At 46.5% G+C, this 24799-nt stretch overlaps 2 protein-coding genes across 2 annotated transcripts in view; one reads left to right on the top strand and one right to left on the bottom strand.

Moving 5' to 3' along the window:
- Positions 1-11497, bottom strand: part of LOC134729015 (uncharacterized) — a 43491-nt gene extending 31994 nt beyond the window's left edge. Inside the window, exons 1-2 of the mRNA XM_063596440.1 lie at positions 11271-11497; positions 9773-11179 (exon numbers count right to left, since the gene is read on the bottom strand). Coding sequence (XP_063452510.1) covers positions 10102-11179; positions 11271-11497 — 1305 coding nt within the window. The 3' untranslated portion in view covers positions 9773-10101. The remainder of the gene's footprint in view (positions 1-9772; positions 11180-11270) is intronic.
- The window catches only part of KIF26B (kinesin family member 26B), a 560184-nt gene continuing 546120 nt past the window's right edge, over positions 10736-24799 (top strand). Inside the window, exons 1-2 of the mRNA XM_034950150.3 lie at positions 10736-11713; positions 12507-12908. Coding sequence (XP_034806041.2) covers positions 11651-11713; positions 12507-12908 — 465 coding nt within the window. The 5' untranslated portion in view covers positions 10736-11650. The remainder of the gene's footprint in view (positions 11714-12506; positions 12909-24799) is intronic.

Raw genomic sequence — 24799 nt, 5'->3', positions numbered from 1 at the left:
AGGCTTTAGCAATTCCGTGCTGGTCCCCAGCCTCAGGCAGCACACAGCTGTGAGATGACAGTCAAGCCAGGGGGCAACAACAGCACTGCTTAGAAAAATGGGTCTTGATTCTAAGCCCTCATTGAAGGAATCCTGGAATCCCACACCCCAGCAAGTCCCTCTCTTCCCTGAGCAGGTCCTCAGGTTGCTTCCGTGTCTCCACCACGGTCTTTGAAGCCCTTCTCTGGGCTATGTGTGCTTCTCTGCCCACCACCCTTACGGCTGACTCTGGTGGCCATCACTCCCACAGCTGAACCTGCTGCACCTGCTGCGGCTCGTATGGCTTAGGTGGAGACAGCCCGTGCCTTACTCCTGGCCACGGCAACTTTGTTCTGGCAGTTCTTTGCAGAGTTCTTAGTATCACAACTTTTTTTTTTTTTAAATTAAGCACACATTCTCAGTTCATTTTCTTTAATGGCTCTTCTATTCCCAAAGCAATCAGCCAGTGTCTTTTGATGATCTTCCCAGTGCTGGGGTCCCCTCTCCCAAGACAACATGAAGCTAGACCCCATGGGGACTCTAGCTGGACATGCTGGGATTCCTGAAGTGGGCACACAGGCTAACTCTCTCTCTGGGACTTTTGCTTCAGAGGGAAAAGACAATTGGATTATTGTGGCCATATCTTTTCTCTTTTTTAATGTAAGTTCTGGGATACATGTGCAGAGCATGCGGGTTTGTTACATAGGTATACATGTGCCATGGTGGTTTGCTGCACCCATCAACCTGTCATCTGGGTTTTAAGCCCCACATGCATTCGGTATTTGACCTAATGCTATCCCTCCTTGACAGGCCCTGGTGTGTGATGTTCCACTCCCTGGGTCCATGTGTTCTCATTGTTCAACTCCCACTTATGAGTGAGGACATGCAGTGTTTGGTTTTCTGTTCCTGTGTGAGTTTGCTGAGAATTACGGCTTCCAGCTTCATCCATGTCCCTGCAAAGGACATGAGCTCATTCTTTTTTATGGCTGCATAGTATTCCATGGTGTATATGTGTATTGTGGCCGTATCTTTTCTAAAATCAAGTGCATCATCTTCCTCCCACTTTTCTTGTTGTTGGAAATGGTATTTCATCTCTCTTGCCCAGCTCATATGCCTGAAAATCATCCTTGCCATCTCTGCACATCAGTTTAGTCTCCAAGCCTAGCCAATTGAGTGCCAACAGCTCTGAAATTGATCCCCAATTTCCATCCCCTCCTTTACCTCTCCCATCACTTTCTAAAAACAGCATTATTGACATATTTTACATATGATAAAACCCACCCTATTCAAGTGCACAGTTCAATATTTTTTGGTAAATTTACTGAGTGGTGCAGCCATCACCATAAATCAGTTTCAGAACGTTTTCATCATCCCAATGAAGGTCCCATTTATAATTAATCCCTGTTCCTATCCCCAGTTTCAGGCAACCACTAAGCTACTTTCTGTCTACAGATTTGCCTTCTGAGCATTTCATACAGATGAAATCACACACCACGTGATCTGTCATGTCTGGTTTCTTTCAGTTAGCATGATGCTTTTGAGATTCATTTGTGTTGTGATGTCTATCAGTATATCAGTATTTCATCCCTTTTTATTGCCCAGTAATACTCCATTTTTGGATACACCACATTTTGTCCATCCATCAGCTGAGGCACATTTCACCCCTTTTTGGCTATTTATAAATAATGCCACTATGAACTTTTGTGTGCAAGTCTTTGTGTGAATGTGAACATATGCTTTTATTTCTCTTGGGATAGATACTAAGGAATGAAGTTGATGACGGTACAGTGATTTTATGTTTAACTTTTTGAGAAACTGCCAAACTGTTTTCCAACACAGCGCACCATATTACATTCCCACCAGCAACGCATGAGGGTTCCCGTTTCTCCACATCCTCAACAATGTTGTCATTGCCTGTCTTTTTGATGATAGTCGTTCTAGTGGGTATGAAGTGGTGTCCTTTGTATTTTTAATTTTCATTTCTCTAATGACGAATGATGTGGAGCCTCATTTCAGGTGCTTATTAGCCACACACAGAGCTTCTTTGATGAAATATCTGTCCATGTCTCTCACCCATTTTTTGATGAGGTTGTTTGTTTTCTAATTATGGAATTGTAAGGCCCTCCCGTCCCATCACTTTTTTTTTTTTTTTTGAGAGAGGGTCTCACTCTCTCATCCAGGCTGGAGTGCAGTGGCCCCAGCATGGCTCACTGCGGCCTCGACCTCCTGGGCTCAAGTGATCCTCCTACCTCAACCTCTCAAGTAGTTGGGACTACAGGTGCATGCCACCACACCTGGCTAATTTTTTAGTTTTGTGGAGACAGGGTTCTCACTATGTTGTCCAGGCTGGTCTCGAACTTCTGGGCTCAAGCAATTCTCCTACCTGTAATTTGAGTGCTGTTTAAAAAATTTTAAATAAAAATGTTTCCAGGAACACCCCCCCCCCAAGCAAGAAAATGATATTCTAGTCTGGTTCTCTTTTGAATTCATTGGAACAGTCATCAATCATATAGGTAGTGGGTTTTTTTATTCGTTATTTTAACTTTTATTTTTGGTTCGGGGTACATGTGCAGGTTTGTTATATAGGTAACCTTGTGTCATGAGGGTTTGTTGTACCGATAATCTTGTCACCCAGGTACTAAGCCTAGTACCCAATACTTATTTTTTCTGATCTTCTCCCTCCTCCCACCCTCTACCCTCAATTAGGCCCAGTTGTGTTTTATTCTAAGTTCTGGACTTCTGCAGCTTTTTAGCTTTTTATGCCCCACCTGCTACCCACGTCTTCCACCTCAGATCCTAAGCTGTGTGTGGTTCTTGCTTGGGGACCAAGGAAGGGTTTATGTTTTTCCCTGGCACTCTCCTTGGCTTTGCCTTAAAAAAAAAAAAGAGAGAGAGAGAGAGATGAGGCTTCTATCTGTTGCCCAGGGAGCACAGTGGTGCAAACACAGCTCACTGCAGCCTTGAACTCCTGGCTCCCTCTCACTCTGTTGCCCAGGCTGGAGTGCAGTGGCATGATCTCGGCTCACTGCAACCTCTGCCTCTGGGGTTCAAGTGATTCTCCTGCCTCATCCTCCCAAGTAACTGGGACTACAGGTGCGCACCACACCTGGTGAATTTTTGTATTTTTCTTTTTTTTTTTGAGACAGTGTCTCACTCTGTCACCCAGGCTGGAGTGCAGTGGCACGATCTTGGCTCACTGCAAGCTCCACCTCCCAGGTTCACGCCATTCTTCTGCCTCAGCCTCCCGAGCAGCTGGGACTACAGGTGCCTGCCACCACGCTGGGCTAATTTTTTTTATTTTATTTTAGTAGAGATGGGGTTTCACCATGTTAGCCAGGACGGTCTCGATCTCCTGGCCTCGTGATCCACCCGCCTCAGCCTCCCAAAGTGTTGGGATTACAGGCGTGAGCCACCGCGCCAGGCCAATTTTTGCATTTTTAGTAGAGACAGAGTTTCACCATGTTGGCCAGGCTGGTCTTGAACTCCTGACCTCAAGTGATCCTCCTACCTCAGCCTTCCAAAGTGTCGGGATTACAGGCGTGAGCCACTGTGCCCAGCCTGCTTTGTTGTACCCTGGCTTTGGCTAGGCATGCAGCTGTGTGTGTGTGCAATGTGTGCATGTTGCTCACATTGTGTGTGTGTGTGTGTCTGGATGCTTTGTGGGCACACACATCGTTTACCCTCTAGCTTCTTGTGATTCCTTTCTGACACTGAAACTTGCTTTAAGTTCCTTTTAAAGTAATCTTTTTCTCATAAGAATATTAAATTAAGAATATTAAATATTAATATTAAATTCTGTCTTAGAAAACAGAATTAGAGGCTGGTCATGGTGGCTGATGCCTGTAATCCCAGCACTTTGGGAGGCTGAGGTGGGGGGAGGATCACTTGAGGCCAAGTGTTTGAGACTATCCTGGGCAACATAGCAAGATGCTGTCTGTATAAAAAAATGTAAAATAATTAGCCAGGTATGGTGGTGCGTGCCTGAAGCCCAGCAATTAGAGGTTGCCAGCTGCTTGGGAGGCTGAAGCAGGAGGATCACTTGAGCCCAGGAGTTCAAGGCTATAGTGAGTTATGCTTGTGCCACTGTACTCCAGCCTGGGCAACAGAGTGAGATCCTGTCTCAAACAAAAGTAAAAAGAAAACAGAATTAGAATTAGCAACTCCCCCCAAAGAATTGTTATGCTTTTTAATATTTTGGTGTTAAAATCTAATCTTTTTTTCCTGATACATATATACTTTTCTTTTGGTTTTACTGAATTATTATCATATTGCACATACTTTACTTTTTAACTTAACACTAATATATGATCAATATCTTTGCATTCCATTATTCTTTTATGAGCATTTGTAAGGGCTGCAGGGTATTCCACTGTCTGACTAGACTGTAAGTTGTTTATTTACTTTTTTTAAGAAATGGGGTCTCACTATGTTGGCCAGACTGGAGTGCAGTGGCACCATGATAGCTCACTGCAGCCTCGAACCCCTGGGTTCAAAACATCCTCCAGCCTCAGCCTCCTGAGTAGCTGGGACCACAGGTGTGTGCCACTGTGCCTGGCTTAGACTGTGAGTTATTAAACCCATCCCCACTCTTGTGCGTTTAGGCTGTTTTTCTCCCCTTCGCTATTATAAACAGAGCTACACTGGATGCTGTGATCCCTTTTCAAAGCAGGTTACTTCTGTGGAAGGGGCAGCACAGCCCAAGGTTGTGAGCATCTGGAACCCAAGGTCAGTGGGCTGAGGACACATTGTCTGATCCTCCTTGCTCTTTTTAATCTTTTTAAAGTCTTTTAAAATCTTTTTTAAGTTTTCTCCCCCAACCCCAAAACAAAATAAAATTAACAACCAAAAAAAAATGTATCACTCTGACTACACAAATTTGGTTCATATCTTTTCTCTCTATATACCTTTATCATCTGAACTTTTAATTTCAGACTGAAATCAAGCCTTGGAATTTAGCGTGGAAGGAATTTATAAGGCTAAAATGATTAATGATTGAAATGATATTTCAAGAGTGGAAACCCTTTCTCAGCTTGCAGGATAACAACCCTCCTCTTATACCACAATAATGACCAGGCACACAGATTCATGTTACCAGCTTGCCGATGACTCTCTGGTGGCCCCCGCATGATCATACGGTCCTCAGAACACCAGAAGATCATATGCAAATATTGTCTGCATATTCATCAAGATACCACGTGGCCAGTGTAAGCTGCTTTAATTATTCTTCAAGGAGAAACACAGCCGTCTCTAGCACACGCACTTCGGTGGCTCTGTCGGCATGTTGGTGCCTGAACTGATATGGAAATTATTTCAAAAGCAAAATATTGAAGAGGAGTGAAATCTGCTGTACTGTACAGTCAACTTAGCAATTAGAAGTTGCCAGCCTTTTTTTTTTTTTTTGAACAGTCTTGCTCTGTCGCCCAGGCTGGAGTTCAATGATGCAATGTTGGCTCACTGCAACCTCTGCCTCCTGGGTTCAAATGATCCTCCCCTCAGCCTCCCAAGTAGCTGGGACTACAAGCATGCACCACCACATCTAGCTTTTTTTTTTTTGGTATTTTTTATAAAGATGAGGTCTCGTTATATTGCCTGGGCTGGTCTTCAACTCCTGGGCTCAAACAGTCCACCCACCTCGGCCTTCCAAAGTGCTGGGATTATAGTTGTGAGCCACCGCACCTGGCTGGTTTTTTATTTCTGATTTATACTTTCAGACTTTCAAAAACACAATGATATAATATATTTTAGCTATAAAATTTATGATCTATTCACCCCTGAGTTATAAATAATGGGAAAGCTAAACTGCATTCTCTGAAATATAAAAGTCCCGTGAGGCATTCCCAAAGAAGTTATGTCCATTTAATAATTAAGCAACAAGGAATATGGAATAAAAATTTCATTCTTAGCCAGGTAATGGACTTTAGCTTTCTTTGCACTTTGTACTCATGGATACACCAGAAAGATATGTTTTTCACCCAGGGATATCAACGGAATCAATAAATTCATGTTCATAGAAGCTCTTGGTGGCCGGGTGCGGTGGCTCACACCTGTAATCCCAGCACTTTGGGAGGCCGAGGTGGGCAGATCACTTGAGGTCAGGAGTTCAAGACCGGTCTGGCCAACATGGTGAAACCCCGTCTCTACTAAAAATACAAAAATTAGTCAGGCGTGGTGGTGCATGCCTGTAGTCCCAGCTACTTGGGAGGCTGAGGGACGAGAATCACTTGAACCTGAGAGGTGAAGGTTGCAATAAGCTGAGATCTTACCACTGCACTCCAGCCTGGGGAACAGAGTGAGGCTCCGTCTTAAAAAAAAAAAAAAAAAAAAAAAGCTCTTGGCTTTTATAAGCCAGTATATAATTTTTTCATTCTTAAAATGAGTGTCTTTTCCCACCTAAATCTTGAAGTAATACTGTTAACATCCTCAAATGTGAAGAAGAAAAATGCATGTTTATAATCTATATCATTTATCTATCTATGAGTAATGAGTAAAGGTTTCAGTTGCAACACTGAAATTCCTCAGTCTAATAGAGAATCAAATTATAGCTACAGGCTGCTAATTCATAGAAAGAAAACCCTTGAAACAACAAGAATTCCAAAAGCCCAAGGTAGATCTGAAAAAGCCACCGTTAAAACTAGAATTAGGGACTATCTTATGTACAACGTTGAATTTCCCAAAGAAAACTCTCATAAACTGACAACAATGACCAACCCATTTAAGGGCCCTGGAGAATGGCCAGAAGCAGGCAGAGACTGGAAGGGGTTCGAAGATCTAATCCTTAAAAGAAGGGTTCTAGGGCCCTTCTTCCAGTCTGCTGAGCACTGTGACTAGAGCACAAGAAGAAAGCCAGTCGTAGGGTTTGAGGCGTTCCATGGTGAAGTTCAGGGCTGTGAAGAGTAGCTGGAGAGGGGGAAGGAGAATCCAGGAAAGGAGAGAGCCGCCTTGAGGCAGCCCTGAAATCCACTAAAATTTCCCTCAAATCTGGCTGATGAGTTGAACTCTGAACACCCAGAAGAGCTGCAGGAAGTCGAGAGAAGGCAGGAACTGCATGGTGAAGGAGTTGAGCAGAGACTGCAAGTCCTGTCGAGTGCACGGAGCAGAGATGGAGTCTGAGTTCCAAGTTAGAGGGGACTGGCAAAGCGGTTAGGCTTTCCATTGAAGCTGCAGAAGGGCTGCGCCTCGGGGATAAAGAACAGTCCCAGGACTAAGGGATTTTCCTTAGATCTCAGGGCAAAAGCTAGTTAGAACCACTCAAAGAAAGCATGAAACCAAGCCTCCTCAAGTTTGAGGTGACCCATCAGTAACTTAACTGCCTGCTAGAACAAAAATCAATACTCCTCAAGGAAGGGAATAGAATCTAGCATCTCTATGATGTAGCATCTACAATATTCAATATACAGTTAAAATTTATTGAATATGAAAAGAAACAGGAAAATGTGATTCAGAGTCAGTAGAAAAATCAGTTAATACAAAGTGACCCCCAAATGAGTCAGAGGTTGGAATTCAGACAAGAACTTTAAATACGCTACTGTAAATATGTTTAAGGATTTAAAGGGGGGAAAAAACAGAGAAATGGAAACACACACACACGCACACACATATGCAATTTTTGGATCAGCTGCATCAGCTTAACAGCAGATTGGAGGCAGCTGAAGCAAAGGTTGGCAAACTTAATAAAGGAGCAATAGAAATGATTCCGTCTGTAAAGAGGTAAAAATGTAAATAATGAACAGAGTTTCAATAACCTATAAGACAATATCAAGCACTGTAATAACAAACATGTAATTGGTATCCCAGAAGGAGAGGAAAAAGAGAGAACAGGGCAGAAAAAAATATTTGACTAAGTAGTGGCTGAGAATCCCCCAAATTTGGTAAAAAACTTACAGATCAATTTACAGATCCTAGAAATTCAGCAAACCCTAACCAGGATAAATACAAAAAGTAACACATATAGAAATATTATAGTCAAATTACTGAAAACCAGAGGCAAAGAAAAAATCTTCAAAGAACTCAGAGAAAAAAAAGACACATTACATACAGGAGACTGTCCATGTGAATTACTGCTGACCTCTCATCAGAAACAAGGAAGGCCAAAAAGCAATGAATGACATCCTCAAAGGGCTGAAAGAAAAATAACTGTCAATCAGGAATTCTACGTCTAGCTAAACGATTCTTCAAACACAAAAGTGAAACAAAGACATTTTCAGATAAGCAGAATCTGAGAGACTTTGTTGCCAGGAGACCCTCACTATAAGAAACACTAAAAGAAATGACCCAGTTAGAAACTTGCCTCTAAAGGAAAAAAAATAAAGAGCCCCAGACATGACAAAACTGGGTAAATATAAAAAACTTAACATTTTCACTGAAAGACAACAGATTGTTTAAAGTAAAATTGATGAAATTGTTTTGTGGATTTTATAATGCATGTAGATGTAAAATATATCAAATTAGTAGCATAAAGGAGGAAGGTAAGATGGAGTGGTTGCAAGTCTACATTTTAGGTGAAGCGGCACAATGTTAATTCTAAGTAGCCTATGAAATGTTAAAGATTCATATCATAGGCCGGATATGGTGGTTTCATGCCATAATCCCAGCACTTTGGAAGGCGGAGGCGGGAAGACAGCTTGAGCTCAGGAGTTTGAGACCAGCCTGGGCAACACAGGGAAACCTTGTGTCTACTTAAAAAAAAAAAAAATTAGCCAGGTGTGGTGGTGTGCACCTGTAGTCCCAGCTACTAGGGAGGCTGAGGAGAGAGGATCATTTGAGCCTGGGAGATGGAGGCTGCCGTGTGCCATAATAGCGCCACTGCACTCTAGCCCAGGCAACAGAGTGAGCCCCTGCCTCAAAAAAAAAAAAATCCATATTATAATCATCAGAGCTAAAAAGTCAACAGAGAGATGAAACTGGAATACTGAAAAGTTATTCAATTAACAAAAAAAGGCATGAGAGACAGAAGAATGAAATAGAGATAGAAAACAGACCGATACTAGCAACAACATGAAACTCAAAAACCTGTGTTAAGTGAAAAAAGCCAAACCCAAAAGAGTACATGCTGTACGGATTCTATGAATTAAAAACCCTTCCAGATCAGTCCACACTAACCCATGCTGATAGAAATCAGAACAGTAGTTTCTTATGAGAGGTGGGGATTGCCTGGGAAAAGGTAGATAACCTTCAAGAGGGACAGGAATTTATAGATGTTGATTGAGGTGGTGGCCTACGCAGAGTACACGTTTGTCAAAATTCATAGAACTTAACAATTAAAATGTGTGCATTTCATCTTATGTATATACATTTTACATAAACATCAATTTTTGAAAGCTTCTTAAAAACTCTTGCAGAGCCTCCGGTTATAAACTTTAATCAACAGAGGGCGCTCGGAGCCCACCAAACACGCTTTGGGCCCCCAGCTACTTAGAAATGCAAATCAGAGCAGCTCTGGGCTCCCCCGTCTCCAAGGTGGATCGCGCAGCTCCCCAACACTCCCCCTCGACACCCCACCTTCCCCACCCGCGGCCTCGCCGGCTCGTTTCACCACACGCTGCTTTTTGGCTGATAAGCGGCTCGTGGCCAATGGCGATGATGTGTTTCGCGGCACCTACGCGAAATACAGATGCGGGTGGGAGCTGGCGCGTGCTGCCTGCAGGTGTACCTGCCCCCTAAGGTCCCCTATTGATAGGATCGCTTTTAAATTGGAAGTGGAAACGTAATGGAAACGTCCACTCTGTTCTTGCCATCTTCCTTTTGACCTTTTTACCTCGCTTTGGTGGCTGTGAAATATTCCCACGCAGGAGCTGGAGCGGGGAGGAGTGGGGCAGAGCACGGGAGGCACAGAAGAAATTGTCCCCGAGGAAGGCAGAGTGGGGGCGTGGCCCCAGGCTTCCAGAACCCCGAACCTTTGTCTTCTTGCCCCCTCCTGCGTCGTCCACAGCTCAGAAGGAAGTCAGCGACCAGAAAGCCCTGAGCGTCCCTCGCGCCCTCGCCCACCCCCGGGCTGGGTCTCCCCGCGGGCGCGGAGATGCCATTACACCCCACGTGATCCCTGCGCCCGGCCAGGCCTTCCAGAGGCGTCTCGCGGGGTGTTAATTAAAGGTCACAACAAAACAGACCTGCTGGCTCACCAGAAGAAATGTCCTCCCGTGAAATGAAAAATGACACCCCAGAGCAGCCACGTGTGCAGCCTGGCATACGCCGGCTTCCTGCGCTCCTGGGCGCTGCGCCGGGGGACTGGGGGCGGGGGGGGCGATCGGAGAGGGAGCGATGACGGGGTGCTCCGGAGACCCCGCGGGGCCCAGGCGCAGGAAGAAACGGGCGGCGGGGGGCGAGGGGGCCGATCCCACGCAAGGAGAGGCCAAGGCCAGCTCGCGCCACACCCCCTCTCCAGGCCAGAGTCGTCCGCGTGCAGCGCGGCGAAGCCCTCAGTTTCCCCTGCCCGGCAGCGGCCCGCTGGGTCACCAGGCTCACCTGTCCCAGCCCCGGGCGGCTTAGTCCATCACAGACCGGGGCTCGGGCGGCCGGGGGACCAAGGGCCCTACTCCTGCGGCTGCGGTCGGGGAGGGTGGCCCCCCGGCCGGCCCGGGGTCGGTAGGGCAATTCCAGAAAAGGTTTGCCGGGCAGGTCTCCGAGAACAAAGGGCGGGGGGAGGACCCGGCATGTTTGTGGACTTGTTTGTGACTCAATCCCTTTTGCACGGCGTTTCAAAGACAGACCTGCAAGCCTTGTCAGGAAGAGAAAGAACTTGGGGGCGGGGGAGGCTGGGGCACCGCATTTCCGTCCAGCCACGCTCGCTCGCTCGCGCGGCCCCTGAGCTCCAGGCTCGCGCAGCGGCGTTTCATTAGAGCCCCGGGCCCGGGCCGCGCGCCAGGAACTTCCCCGCACGCAGCGAGATCGACGATCCCCCGCCCCCAGCCCCGGCCCGGCTCCAGGCCTCGCAATGTCAGGCACGAGCGCCGCCACATAAAATGGATCCCGGCCGGCGCGGCGAGGGCGGCAGGTTCCCGAGGCTCCTCCGCGCTGCGCCCGGACGCACACGCGCGCTGTGACCGCCGACCGCTCCCGGGCCACGCGGAGCCGCCCCTCTCCCGGCCCTCGCGCAACTGTCAGGCGAAACGGGCCGGCGGATATTGGCTCGGCGACACGCCGAGGCTCCTCCCCGAGTCTGGATCTTTATATTTTGGGAGAATTTCTTTGAACTCAGTTACCAAGCTCGGTGAAGGAGACGAGTTCCCACAGCTGACTCGGCTCGGCTCTCCCACCTTCCCGGCAGCGGCCGCGAGCCCTGATTGTATCCCTCCCTTTCCTCGTGGGGGAGCACGGACTGACTTGGCTGAAGAAGATGCCAGTTCTGTGGATGTGGCCGTGACAAGAGGACGTGCGGCTGGAAGAGGCAGAAGGGGATGAGGAAAAGCACGCTTGGAAGAGAAGAATAAACCAGCGACCCCAACCCTTTCTGCAAATTGGTGCTATTACTTGTGGGATCCATTTGCTTTCATTCCCTCCCACCCCACCGCTGAAGAAACCTTGCCCTGAGGGCTGAGAGCCAGCCCCCTACAGCCGGGGGACGCTTCTGGGTTGGAGGACCTTGTGGATGTAGCGTCGGTGGAACCTTCAGATACTCTCCTCTGGAAAAGCCACCATGAATTCGGTAGCTGGGAATAAAGAGAGGCTTGCGGTCTCCACCAGGGGCAAGAAATACGGGGTAAGTTGTGACGGTACGACGCGGAGACGCGTTACCAGACCCATCTCGGCGGGGGTCCCCCTTTCCCCGGGATCGTGCGGCCCCGGCCCCGAGCTCTCCCCGGCTGCAGAGGCGCCCCCGGGGCTGGCGGGGTTGTGAGTGCGCGGAGGCGGGTCGGCCGCGGGGACGCCCGCACACTCGCCTCGCTCTCGGAATTTTTTCAGCCCTCTCGTTCCTTCCTTTCCCCGCACCCGTAACTTTTGCAGCATTCTGCACTTCTAGGCAGAGTGAAGCCGAAGGGGAGGGTTTCCCATGAATGCTTGGCAGTACCTCGGATCGTTTAGCTGGAGCCGTGAGAGCCTCTCGTTTACCTGCAGGATCCGGAGAGTTGGACCCCGTATGAATAAAAATCCTGAAATCACAGCCCTCCCCCTACCCCCCCATAGGGTCTTCCAGGATTTTGTTCCCGGGATCTTGCTGGGATAGGTGCCGGCTTCAAAAGCGGGGGGCGCTGAACCTATGGATCCCCCCCGCCTTGCAGAAGCCGTGGAAACGGCCCCGAGCGAGTCCCCTTCCTGACCCCAGGAGGAGGCCACCGGGGACCAGCGCCAGGGGTCACCTGGGCGGTGGGGACTCACTTAAGGACAATTAACGAGACAGATGGAGGGCAATTTGGCCGCAGGGCTTGGAGAGGTCCCCAACCGACTCCCGTGGGCGGTTCGAGCGGGTACTTGGTGGCGCTCGTATGACCCAGCTCCTGGGCGCTGCGGCCCGCCGCCTTGCGGCCCCTGACACCGGCGTGTCTTCCCCGCAGGTGAATGAAGTCTGCTCGCCCACCAAGCCCGCCGCGCCCTTCTCCCCGGAAAGCTGGTACCGGAAAGCATACGAGGAGTCGCGCGCCGGCAGCCGGCCCACTCCTGAGGGCGCGGGCTCAGCGCTCGGCTCCTCGGGGACCCCGTCTCCCGGCTCGGGCACCTCGTCCCCGAGCTCGTTCACCGGCTCCCCGGGACCCGCCTCCCCCGGCATCGGCACTAGTTCGCCGGGCTCCCTGGGCGGCTCTCCGGGCTTCGGCACAGGCTCTCCGGGCTCCGGCAGCGGCGGCGGCTCCTCCCCCGGCTCGGACCGCGGCGTCTGGTGCGAGAACTGCAACGCCCGCCTGGTGGAGCTCAAGAGGCAGGCCCTGAAGTTGCTCCTCCCGGGGCCCTTCCCGGGCAAGGTGAGCGCCGCGCGGGGCTGGCTGGGGAGGCGCCGGGAGGGCGGGGCCGGGCCGCCCCCCACAGCAGCTGCTCAGCCCGCCGCGACCTTGCGCGCCGGCTCCACGCGAGGGCCCCCGGCGGCGCTGGGGATGCTCCACACCTCACGGGGCTCTAGCACGCGGGGCGACCCATGCCCCTTCCTCAGCCAGGCCGCCCGGGGGGCAGGAGGACCGAGTCCCGAGCGCGAAGGGGCGCCCGTGGCCACAGGCCTCACGGCCCACGGGGGAGGCCCCCGGGTGGTCCCTCCTGCCGCCTCCTCCCAGCTCTCCCTGGCGGCTGCAGGCTGCGCTTCCGATGTTTCTCCCCACCCCCACCTGTGATCCTTTGCAAAAATGTCAGCGGGAGCTGTAAAAGCAAGCTGATGCTGGGAGCTGGCATTTCCCACTGCCTGTTTGTGGTCCATCCTTTCCGCGGTTGCAGAAACAGAAACATACTCGAAAGCCAGCATTTTCCCCTTCTCAGTCTGTGTGTGTGTCTGAGGAAGATCCGGAGGCGGGTGGCTCTTCGGAGCAGTGCTCCCAGCTGGCCTGCTCCTGCGCCAAGCACACTGGTTCCTCCATAGCAACCCTGCCCGCAGTGTGTGACTGGCCGGAGCCCCCAGGGGATAACAATGCGATTGTATTTGCACTGTTGGGTCCAAGTACTATCAAATGATAATATTTACTCTGCCACTTCAAAAGAGTTTTTATCAGTGGTTAGAGAGCAATATCAAGGAAATAGAGTGGATTGCTGTAGAGGTTTTTGACACTGTTGGTTCAACGTCAATTTCTGGTTTATTATTTCCGTGACTTTAGAAATGAAATACTGTGATTTCGAGTAGGCGTTTAGGAATGACTGCGTCTGCTGGCCCAACCTGCGTATGCAGATACACACGTTGATGTTTTCATAGGCAAGGGTTAAATTCAACAAATGCCCACAGACGCTGTGAAACTTAAAATGGGGAAAATGACCACCAGGAGAATTGGTTTTATGAATGCAGAACTTATCTCAAGAATAATGAACTCGTGGATTGTTGTCAGTGTACCGTTTTTGTAGAACTCGTGGATTGTTGTCAGTGTACCGTTTTTGTAGTTTGATACATCTGCCATGACATCCCAAGGATAAATCTCAAGGAATCAAAAAGCTTATTTCGCTCTTGCGTGCTAGACCTTCCGATTTAACACCGTTTCTTCACTCACAGATTTATTTGCTCTCGTGATCCTTCATCAATATTCATTGATTTTCTACTCCATCCGAGGCACTGTGCCAGGCACAGCAATGAAAATACCAGGTCCATTCATGCAGTCCTTGTCCACGTGGAGCTTAGATTCTAGTGGAGGATACAGATAACAACCACAAAACGCACAGTTCACAATGTCTTCACATTTGTGGAGGGAATGTAGGGTGCTGTGAGGTTGTTGAACTGGATGGGAGCATCTGATAAAGATGGAAGGGCCTTGGTTCTTAAAGATCTAATAGCTGATATTTGGCAGTCCTAATACGTTACAGCCTACCAAATTATTTTAGACCTTTCTTGAGGACCTATTCTTATAATAGGCTTCTTGTGGCATTGGGTGTTCCTATATGCAAAGGCAGATCAAAATACACTCTTCTCATTTAAAAAAAGAGGAGGGGAAGGAAAATCTACAGAAGAAACAAATGTTGAAACTCATACGCATCCATCATGTTTTATGGAGTCCTGTGACCAGCTGGAATCTTGTTTTTATAGAAACAGCCTGTAACATTCACTCACAGTGTTACGGGAGGCAGCTCAATATATTTGCCAATTTTATGTGTGTGATAAGGTAAAACTCTTGTTGGTAAACTGATTGTATTGTCAGAGTGAGGTGATGGCCCCAGAAGAAACACTGGATTTGCTGAACCCCCATGCTCTACAATGCCTTAGAGTGATCCAAGGACATCTAGAGAAGACCTGGTAGTCATGGGGGCAGTCACAGGGGATTACTTTAAGTGCATACGCAAATGTCACACAGTACCACAGTCGCCGGAGTTTTATATGTGAAGCAGCACAGTAAAGCGTGACATTTGGTGCAAGGGCATAGACAGGGCTCAGCCAGGAAGAAGGATGCTTTGCATCAGCTCGTTGTTAGTAATGAGATGTGGGGCCTCAATTTTAACTACAAAATTTCTGCAAGCCTTTGTGAATAATAATTGTGTGTGTGTGTGTGTGTGTGTGGTGTGTGTGTTTTAAGCATTTGTACCTTGCATTTAGGTACAATTTCCATTATACCTTTAGCATTTGCAACCTTATAGCCAAACAGTTGCCATGTTCTCTGGTGTACCATGGATGGAGGCCATGTAACTTGGATAAGACTTTTCTTCTTCCCGGAGCAATATTAATGAACAAACTGTGGACCACTGCAGCCCTCAGGCACAGAAGGAGTTAAGTTTCATTAGAACAAGAGGTGTCACTGTGACTCCAACATGCAGTTCGCTCAGTTCGCTCTGAAGAGTGAGAGTCTGGAAGATAAAGACATGTTTTTGAGGCGTAATTAACAAAAATCATCTGTGTAATTTGCTTAAGATGCTTCCCTGCATTTGGGAAATATTGTCTTAAATAGAGTGTTAAATTCTACTAGGTGGTATTAAACGTCTCCTAGGTAGATACTTAAAAGTCAAAAGCAGAATAGCACATCCAGGAAGCTTCACATTTTAGGATGGATTTGGTTCTGGTTCTTCCTTCACCACTGATTTACTTTGTGACATTGGGTAAATTAGTTTTCCTCTCTACTTTTTAACTTTCCTATTAATATCCTAAGGAAAAAAATGAATGAGACTGTTAAAACGTCATTAAAATGATCCAAGGTAAGGTCTGAAAAGTGCTTTCATTCTTTAGAGAAAGATATGAGGGTTGATGATTATTAATGAGCTCAGATTCTGTTAGATCTATGTTTTACAGAATTTAAGGTTTTTCTTATATTACTCCTGTCAGTTTCTAATTTCATCTGTATGTTTTCTAAACATGCTGCCATATGAGTTCTCACACTGTGCCTGTTGGTAGGTAGCAAGCCCTATTGAATCCCCCGTTCTGTCTTTGGAACAGTTGCTTAAGGAGGGGAGGTGAAGTAGTAGAGAGCCCATTCCGGGTATCTGGTTGGTTCCAGGAGCTAGTGCCTGGCTCTGGTGGCCTGAGAAGAACCATCTTATTCTGAGCGCTCCAATGGAGGATAGGGCTTCATGGTAGAAGATGACATTATTTGAACGTAACGGAGTGGGTGATAGTGTTGGCTGAGGTAGGAAATAGGAGGAGACATGGAATTGGATGGAGCTCAGAGGGAAGGATGATCATGAGTTTGGTTTTCCATGCAGCGAGTCTGAGCTTTCTGGAAAGAGATGGAGGCAGATTTAATAATAAAACACTTTGTTTTTGGCTATCTCAAGACTGGTGTGTAGAAGTGACAGCTGTGAGCTCACATAGCTCTGCTGTTGATACTCTGTATTCATCCTTTCCGATAGCAACTTACCTGGTGAGTAGACGTTTGTGCTTGGTGGCAGATTGTAAAACACTCAGATTGACTTTTATTACCTTGATCAGTACAAAAAGTACTTACTGGGTTTATATCATTTCTCTTTTGGTGCCGGTGAGTGGAAGTGGTCGGATAAAAGAATGTGGACGTGTAAAGTGTTGGGATTTTAAGTGAGAATGGCCCTTTTACCCATTGTAGCGTTCCAGTGTGTGAATACAAAACCATTTCATGTCCAATGGCAAGAGCATCTTTCCTGCTTTATACACAGTCAGGGCACTGAGCCAGAAATAGGGGCCAAGGAACGAATTGCTCAATTTTGGGCTAGCCTAGATCATTCTGATATCTGTGACAGAACTTTTGAATGGACTGGGCAAGTCCTACGAAACAACAGCCCAACGAAATTCCCTGGAGTAAGCAGTAAAGCTCCAGGTTGGCAAAAGGTTATCAGACATCTGTTCATTTCCATATCAATAAAAGAAAATCTTTTATGTAAAAAAAAAAGTGCAGAACTATGTTCCTATCTGATTGTTTCTCAGTCAGATATTCTGAGTCCATTTATGCCCCAGAAATATCAGGAAGATTAGCCAGACATACTGAGAAGGGTGGCCAGGAATCACAGAGATGAAAGAAAGGAATGCGTCATAGGGGTTAAAAATGCCAAACGTGGACTCTAAATAGCCGGAGACCAAGTAAGTCTAGACTTGAGGAGATATAGATATCCCCACATGCATATTTCTGTATTTTGCCACCTCCAAAAGAGGGGTATGGAAAAATAACTAGACGCAAAAAGTCCCCCAAAAGCCATCATAAAACATTTTATAGATAGGATAAAACAGACATTGCACTTCAAGTACTTATTAATTATAAGGGACTTCTAGCTGAAATCTTCTCTTTCTTCTAAGAACATGTGGCTATTTTCAGAAAGCTTCATTTGAGTCTTTCTCATATCAGAAGTATTTTAGATAAAGGAGCAGTTAGTAGATAATAGCAGTCATGAAAAAGTCCTGCAGCATTTATCATTTGAAAATTTCTGAAACATTTTGGGAGTTTATAAAAACATTCCCAGGAGAGACATGTGAGCAGTAATCTCTTTTTAAGGCTTAGCAAGCTGTGGAATAATGGCAGTTCATTCTACCAGACTATTAATTGTGAAGCAACATGGTCAGTTTTTATAGTGACTTAATTCACTTTGCAAAAATCCCTGGCCTGCAATAATTCCTTCCACACCCATTGCAGATAGGATTACTACATTAGAAATGTGATTTTTAAATGGCTGAGACTGGTAGTTTGTCAGCATTTGGAAGGATTAAGTCAATTAAAATGGAGGCAACATCAGTTGCCATTTGTTATTTGGCATTATATCACAGATTGTACCATTAGTGGGCCAACAATAGCGATGATAGTAATAATAATAATGTGTAATAAATGGCTAACAACTATTGTCCTACATACCACGAACTACACACACACATAATCTCATATATTAAAGTGAAGATGAACGTGATTTTTTCTTTTTTACCCTGGAATTCCAAGTGCTTGATGTGGTTAAGATCATAGAAGGAAGCATGAGGAAAAAATATGCAAGGAACAGAGAAATCCAATCACACTTTCCCCCAGAAGCTGTTAAGGGTCCCTATGAGTAGAACTGACTGAGTGAGAGGCACCGGCTCGAGATGGTTATTATTTTTCCTGGGCTCACAGATGGGAATTTTACTTGCGGTGAGTGGGGAGGTTGGGGGAAAGTATGTGAGACTGTCAGGTTCTGAGTTGAGTAATTGTCTTGGCTGGAATGCAAGGGGCGGGGGGAAGGAACCTCCTTATATTTCCATGCACCCACTGGAGACCCTGTTGTCGTCCCTTCCTGAACAGAAAACCCTGCCCAAGGGCCCCGTCCTGACCTTCTGGGAGGAAGAGTTCTTCAGCCGGCCATTTCAGTGCCCCATCGGCAGGGCGGCCAGACCTCTGCTCTATTTTGTCCTCAGAAAGATTGCAAATTGGCTGGTGTCTATGAGGGTTCTTGGTCATTTTGCAGGAATACAAGACAAATTTCCTTTTTACCACTCTCTCCAGTCACAAGCTATTCATCAGCATCCTTCCTGTTTCTCGTCTATGGTGTCATTGTGGCGAAGGAGCACTGTTGAGAATGCGCTCCCAATCGCTCTTTTATACCTATATATGCACCCATCAGAAATATCCTTTTTTTTTTTTTTTTTTTTTTGAGACGGAGTCTCGCTCTGTCGCCCAGGCTGGAGTACAGTGGTGTGATCTTGGCTCACTGCAACCTCTGCCTCCTGGATTCAAGCAATTCTCCTGCCTCAGCCTCCCGAGTAGCTGGGACTACAGGCGCCCGCCACCATGCCCAGCTAATTTTTGTATTTTTAGTAGAGATGGGGTTTCACCATATTGTTCAGGCTGATCTCGATCTCTTGACCTTGTGATCCACCCGCCTTGGCCTCCCAAAGTGCTGGGATTACAGGCAGAAATATCTTATTTTAAAGTATATCTGTGTAGATGCAAAAGGACTGGGGATACACCTGTATTCCTAATGTACTTGTGAAATATTTGTCAAGATATCAACTCAGTTTGTATCCATCATTGGCTTACCATTGCCTTTGGAGCTGCTCCAGAGCCTGTCTAAGAAAATTGGAAATGAGTCATTGTTAAAAAGATGTTTGTCCACCTCCAGGTCTCAAAGAACTCACCTGTGTTTTCTTCTAGGATTTAAATAGTGTCCTTTTTAATATTTAGATCTCTAATCCATTGAGAGATTATTTTGGTGCAAAATGAAAGATATAGATCAAATTTCATCTTTCTCTAAATGTCTATCCAGTTGTCCCCACTTTATTAAAACATTCTTCTTACTTGCAGACTTTTTCTTGTGAAAAAAAGAATTTATCTTTCTTACATTAATTGAAGATACCACCATTGTCATAAATCAAATTTTCAGTTGTATCTGGACCTATTACAGGATCTTCTAGAATGTTCTCACTCTGTTGTCCAGGCTGGATTACAGTGGCACAATCTCAGCTCACTGCAACCTCCGCCTCCCAGGTTCAAGCAGTTCTCCCGCCTCGGTCTCACAAGTAGCTGGAAATACAGGCACAGACCACTATGCCCAGCTAATTTTTGTATTTTTAGTAGAAATGGGGTTTCACCATGTTGTCCAGGCTGGTCTTGAACTCCTGACCTCAAGTGATCTGCCTGCCTTGGCCTCCCAAAGTGCTGGGATTCCAGGTGTGAGCCACTGTGCTTGGCCCACACTATTTTAATTATGGAAGCTCTGTAGCATGTTTTCATGTTTGGCAGGGCTAGCTCTCTCTCCCTCAAATAGTGCCTTTCTTTTCTAGGAGTTTCCTTGCCTAACTCCAATTTTTTTTTTTTTGTTAGGACCGTGTTGAATGTATACATTAACGTGGGGGAATAGTTGGCATCTTTGTGGTGTTGAATCTTTCCCAAGAACATGGAATACCTTTTCATTTGAACAAGTCTACTTTTTAGCAATTTTTAAGAGTTTCTTCATATAGGCTTTGCACATTTCTTGTTAAACTTTTTCTTAGGTATTATAGCTTTTGTTGCTATTGTAAATGGAGTCTTCACTTCCATTATCTCTTTTAATTGATAATTATTTATGTGAAGGATATTGATCTACATGTTTTATATCCCGTTGCCTTATTAAATTCTACTATATTCACTGATTTTTAAAAAATTGGTACTCTTGGATTTTCAAAAAATTTTGTCTTCTTCAAATATGGATATCATTACTCTCTTCCTTTGCTATTTTTATGCCTCTAATTGTTTTCTCTTTTTTGTTACATTGGCTGGTACTCCTGATACAGTGTTACATAATAGCGATATAGTGGGCATGTGTATATATTTTTTTCTATTAAGATGTTGGCTTTTGGACTGAGATCTGTCTATATTTTTTAAAGTTAAGTAAATATCCATCAATTCCTACTTTAGTGTTTTATTAGGAATGGGTATTATATTTTGCCAAATGTCTTCTCAGTATTTACAGAGAAAATCATGCAATTTTTCTCCTTAGATTTGTTAATATTGTGAGTTATTATTATTGATTTTCTAATAGTGAACCATCCTTGTATTCCCATAATAAACCCCACTTGGCCACAGTGCATTTTGAAAAATATGCTTCTGGATCCAATTTGCTAATATTTCATTTATTGTTTTTGCTTTGATATTCATATGCCAATGAACATTTTTGATTCCTGTTTATGTGCCAGTTCTAGTACTATGCCACATTATAATCCAAATAGGAAAAATACTAAAATTCCTGCCCTGGAGCAACTCACAGTCTAGTGTCAGAGACAGGCAAGGAACGTGGCGAAGCGTAAGCGTTCCAGCCACAGGAAATGGCAGGCATAGGCCAGGAAGGGGTGATGCGTGCCCCCTACATATGGGGAACTGAAGTCGCACATGGTCATCATACACAGTATTTGCATGAGTGCGTGACAGGCTGGAAAGGAGGCAGATGGAGGATGAAAGGCCTTGTAGCCTATAGGCTGGACTTTATCCTGTAGGACGTGGTCAGCCATTGGAGGGCACTCATGAAGGGAGTGAAATGATCAGATATGCATTTAAGAAAGATTGCTGGCCAGGCACAGTGGCTCACGCCTGTAATCCCAGAACTTTGGGAGGCCAAGACGGCTGGATCACCTGAGGTCAGGAGTTCGAGACCAGCCTGGCCAACATGGTAAAACCCCGTCTCTACTAAAAATACAAAAATTAGCCGGGTGTGGTGGCCCACACCTGTTAATCTCAGCTACTCAGGGGGCTGAGGCAGGAGAATCACTTGAGCCCGGGAGGCGGAGGTTGTAGTGAGCCAAGATCGTGCCACTGCACTCCAGCGTGGGTGACGGTGCGAGACTCCATCTTTAAAAAAAAAAAATAAAGATTGCTGTGAGAATGAGCAAGAAGATGGGTTGGAAGAGTGGTGTCACCGAGACCAGTTGGGAGGCCCCTTGCAGTGGCTCGAGTGAAGAATGACATAGACTGAACTAGGGCAGTACAGAGGGAAGGGAGAGGCAGCTCCAGCCTGACACATATCATATGTAGAAAACCCGCCATGGGGAGCTGCTGAGATACGGGGCCAGAGGGAGAAAAGATGATGCATTCTCCCAGGTTTCTGGCCAGGGAAAGTGTGTGGGTGGTGCTGCCAGTTATGGAGATGAAGAATACAGGCAGAGAAGGGGTTTTGTTATTGTGAGCCCAGTGTTCGAGGATGGCTGTGGATGTTAAATTGATTGGGGTCTCTAGAGCTTGAGGTGGAATGGTCCAATGGGCTCCTGTTGGCGCTCTAGAGCGGCTTCTGAGGTGGAGATGTGGATCTGGGGGATGTCAGCATAGAGAAGGTGATGGAATCCACAGACGGCATGAGCTCTCCACAGATGTGTGGGGTGAGACGACAGACAGCTGAACATGAAGTGGTGGAGACCATTGACATCGAAGGGACCAGTGGCCTGAGGAGCTAAGAAGACAGACCAAGAAGGAGGGACCAGAAAAGAGGGATGAAAAACCAGGAGAAGGCAGTGTCATGGGAACTGAGGAAGGAGTGAGCTTCAGGGCATAGGGGTGACAAAAGGTCTGATGCCCTGGAGAGGTCAAGGAAGTAAGGACTGAGGTTTTCTTTGAACTGGCAAGGCGGAGGTCATGGATGTCTTTGTTGGAAGAATTTCTGGTGCCCTGGAGAAAGCCAATGGCATCGTGTCCAGGAATAGATTGAGAGGTGAGGACATCTCAGGCAGCATTTGAGTTGCTGAGGACACTGAGTTACAAGAGATCCACTTCTTGAGGCTCTTATTATCTTAAAATGAAGAACTACAATCAACAGACTTGCGTGCAAAACCAGGCTCCGTCACTTAGGGTGTGACCTTGGGCAAGCCTTGGTCTTTCTAAACTTGGTTATTCTCATCTCTACAGTGGGAGTCCTGACAGAGCCCCACCAGGAGGATCGTGAGGATTAGGTGAAATTGTGAGTTGATAGTCAACCATCGCTTTCTGTTATTATTCCGGTGACTTTCCACAGGAAGTTGAATTTTATATAAGATTGCTACCCTCCTTCCTTCCCTCTTTCCTTCCTTCCTTCCATCTGACACCAAAATGGAGAAACAGCAGTCAGAGAAAATGAAAGCATTCAGTGCGTCTTTGTTTCTTCACCTCCAAGTGGATAAAGCGTCTCATACTTATTTATTCATTTGTGGAGTTGTCACCACAGAAAGTTTAAGGGAGCTCAGTGGATGTAAATAGCGACTCCTTTGGGTTGAGGTGCCATGAATATGGATTGAGAGTTTTTTGTCACAGATGGAAATCCCTTCTTTAAGCCCGGCCCCTCTCGTAGCCCCTCCAGGGAGACTTGCAGATGTGGCATTTGGCATTTCGGCTCCGGGGAATGAGGGAGAGCAGATTTCCTCCAGTGACTGCGCATGCGATGTGCAGATCTGAGCCGCACCAGGAATTTGGGCTTATCTGCCTTCCAATCCAGCTTTATCTGTTTCAGACGGTTTTCTTTGCAGTTGTACTTTGCTGATCCTATCACATCGATTCCAACCAGACCCCATGGGAAGTCTGCAAATAAAGAAGTCACCCTCCCCCACCAAGCAGGATATCCTGCACATACATCAGCTCTCAGGGCTGGAGTTGACCGTGGAGGAGAGGGATCCTGTGAGCTCTAATACAAAAAAACGAGACATTCTGAACGTTGCTATAGAGGTTAGCAAAGCAGAAGGCTCTGAGGGTAGAGTAAGTATTATTATTTTTTTAAATACGCAGAATGATAAATATGTCTTAAGTGTTATAGACCAGGTTACAGCTGAGGGACTATTTTGATTTTCCTTTTCTACTTATTGGAGTTTAAGTTCAATACTGTTGCCAACCACAAAAAGTTATTGGAACAAATTTTAGCTCTCCACACAGCATGGTTCTAAAATCTGTGATGGTTCTTACGTGTAAACTTTCTTTTTATATAATTTTTTTTTTGCTTGAAAGCATGAGCTGCAAATAATAAATTAAAGTCCGCTTTTCTATCACAGGGGTGACAAATAGAAACTTTTATTTTGATATGTCCTTATCTAAGTGATGTCTGAGGTCTGTATATGCTAATTCAGGATTTTTTTTTCTGAGCTAACCTAGGAACCGATAGAACTTGAGATTTTTCTGCAGTGTAATTTCGTCTTTGAGTTGGCAGTGATGAGCAGCTACACTTCCCCATGAAACTCTATCATCGTATTTAGAGTGGTTGCTTTCTTTGGTGTTATAATCACTACTTCCCAACCCTTCCTCCACCTAACTGGTGGCTTCACACAACAATGGGAGACTCACCTATTAACTGATTAGAAGCCAGCAATAACAACCAGCACCAAAGGCTGTCGAGTTATCTAACCAAATGGTTGTACAGAAAATAAACAGCTGAATTCAGGCAAACAACTGGAAGCAGCCACCATTGTTTAAAAAAAATAATCACCTGCCCAGTTCAGTTGTGTAACTTTGCACAGCAGGGAGTCTCAGTCCTGAGCAGGTGGCAGAGTGTCTTCCCCATGGTACCATGGCTGGGAATTAGAGCATCAGGTGTCCTTTACCAAGACAGGCAGCGTGGTGATGGGGGCTGAGGGATAGATGGGAGGAGGGTAGAAAGGAGAGGAATAAGAGGGGAGGAGGAGGAGGACGGATGAGAGAGAGGGCGAGAAAACAAAGAAATGGGTGGTATACGCATCCAAGGTTGCCTACAATCCCAGATATTTAGGTGAAAAAGGACTGTCCTTGGACCTGGGGACAGAGGTGCAGTCCTGCTTCCAGCACTGATAAGCATTATGATCTTGGGAGAATCACGTAGCTGGCCTGTGCTTGATTTTTCTTTTGTAATCTAAGACTATGGTAGTCGGTGGGCTCTAAGCTTCTCCCAAGCCTGAGTCTCTGTGAAGCTGAGGCTTTGGGAGTCCACTCCGTGAACCCAGATTCCACAGGGATGTGCTTGGCAAAATCCAAGATGGGTTTCTGGCTGAAGCTGTTCTGTGGGCTGCCATGTTTGTGGGACATCTCATCTGCAGCCGGCCGCAGCGACCTCCTTGTTCGTCCAGCCAAGGGGAGGGACCGGAAGCCAAGGGGAGGGACCGGAAGCCAAGGGGAGGGACCGGAAGCCAAGGGGAGGGACCGGAAGCCAAGGGGAGGGACCGGAAGCCAAGGGGAGGGACCGGAAGCCAAGCGGAGGGACCGGAAGCCAAGCGGAGGGGCCGGTAGCGCCGTCGTTGCTGATGCTTCTGCTTTTGGAATTCGGATCATAAACTGACGGGGTTCTTCCTGTTTCTTAATCAAGCTATTTGTTTTACTGTCTAATGTGTTTGTAAGCAGAAATAAACTTAGACAAACAAAAGGAC

This window comes from Pan paniscus, chromosome 1 (assembly GCF_029289425.2).
Source record: "Pan paniscus chromosome 1, NHGRI_mPanPan1-v2.0_pri, whole genome shotgun sequence".
Taxonomy (NCBI): Eukaryota; Metazoa; Chordata; class Mammalia; order Primates; family Hominidae; genus Pan; species Pan paniscus.
Note: the sequence above shows the minus strand (reverse complement) of the source record. Positions and strands in the feature narration are given on the sequence as shown.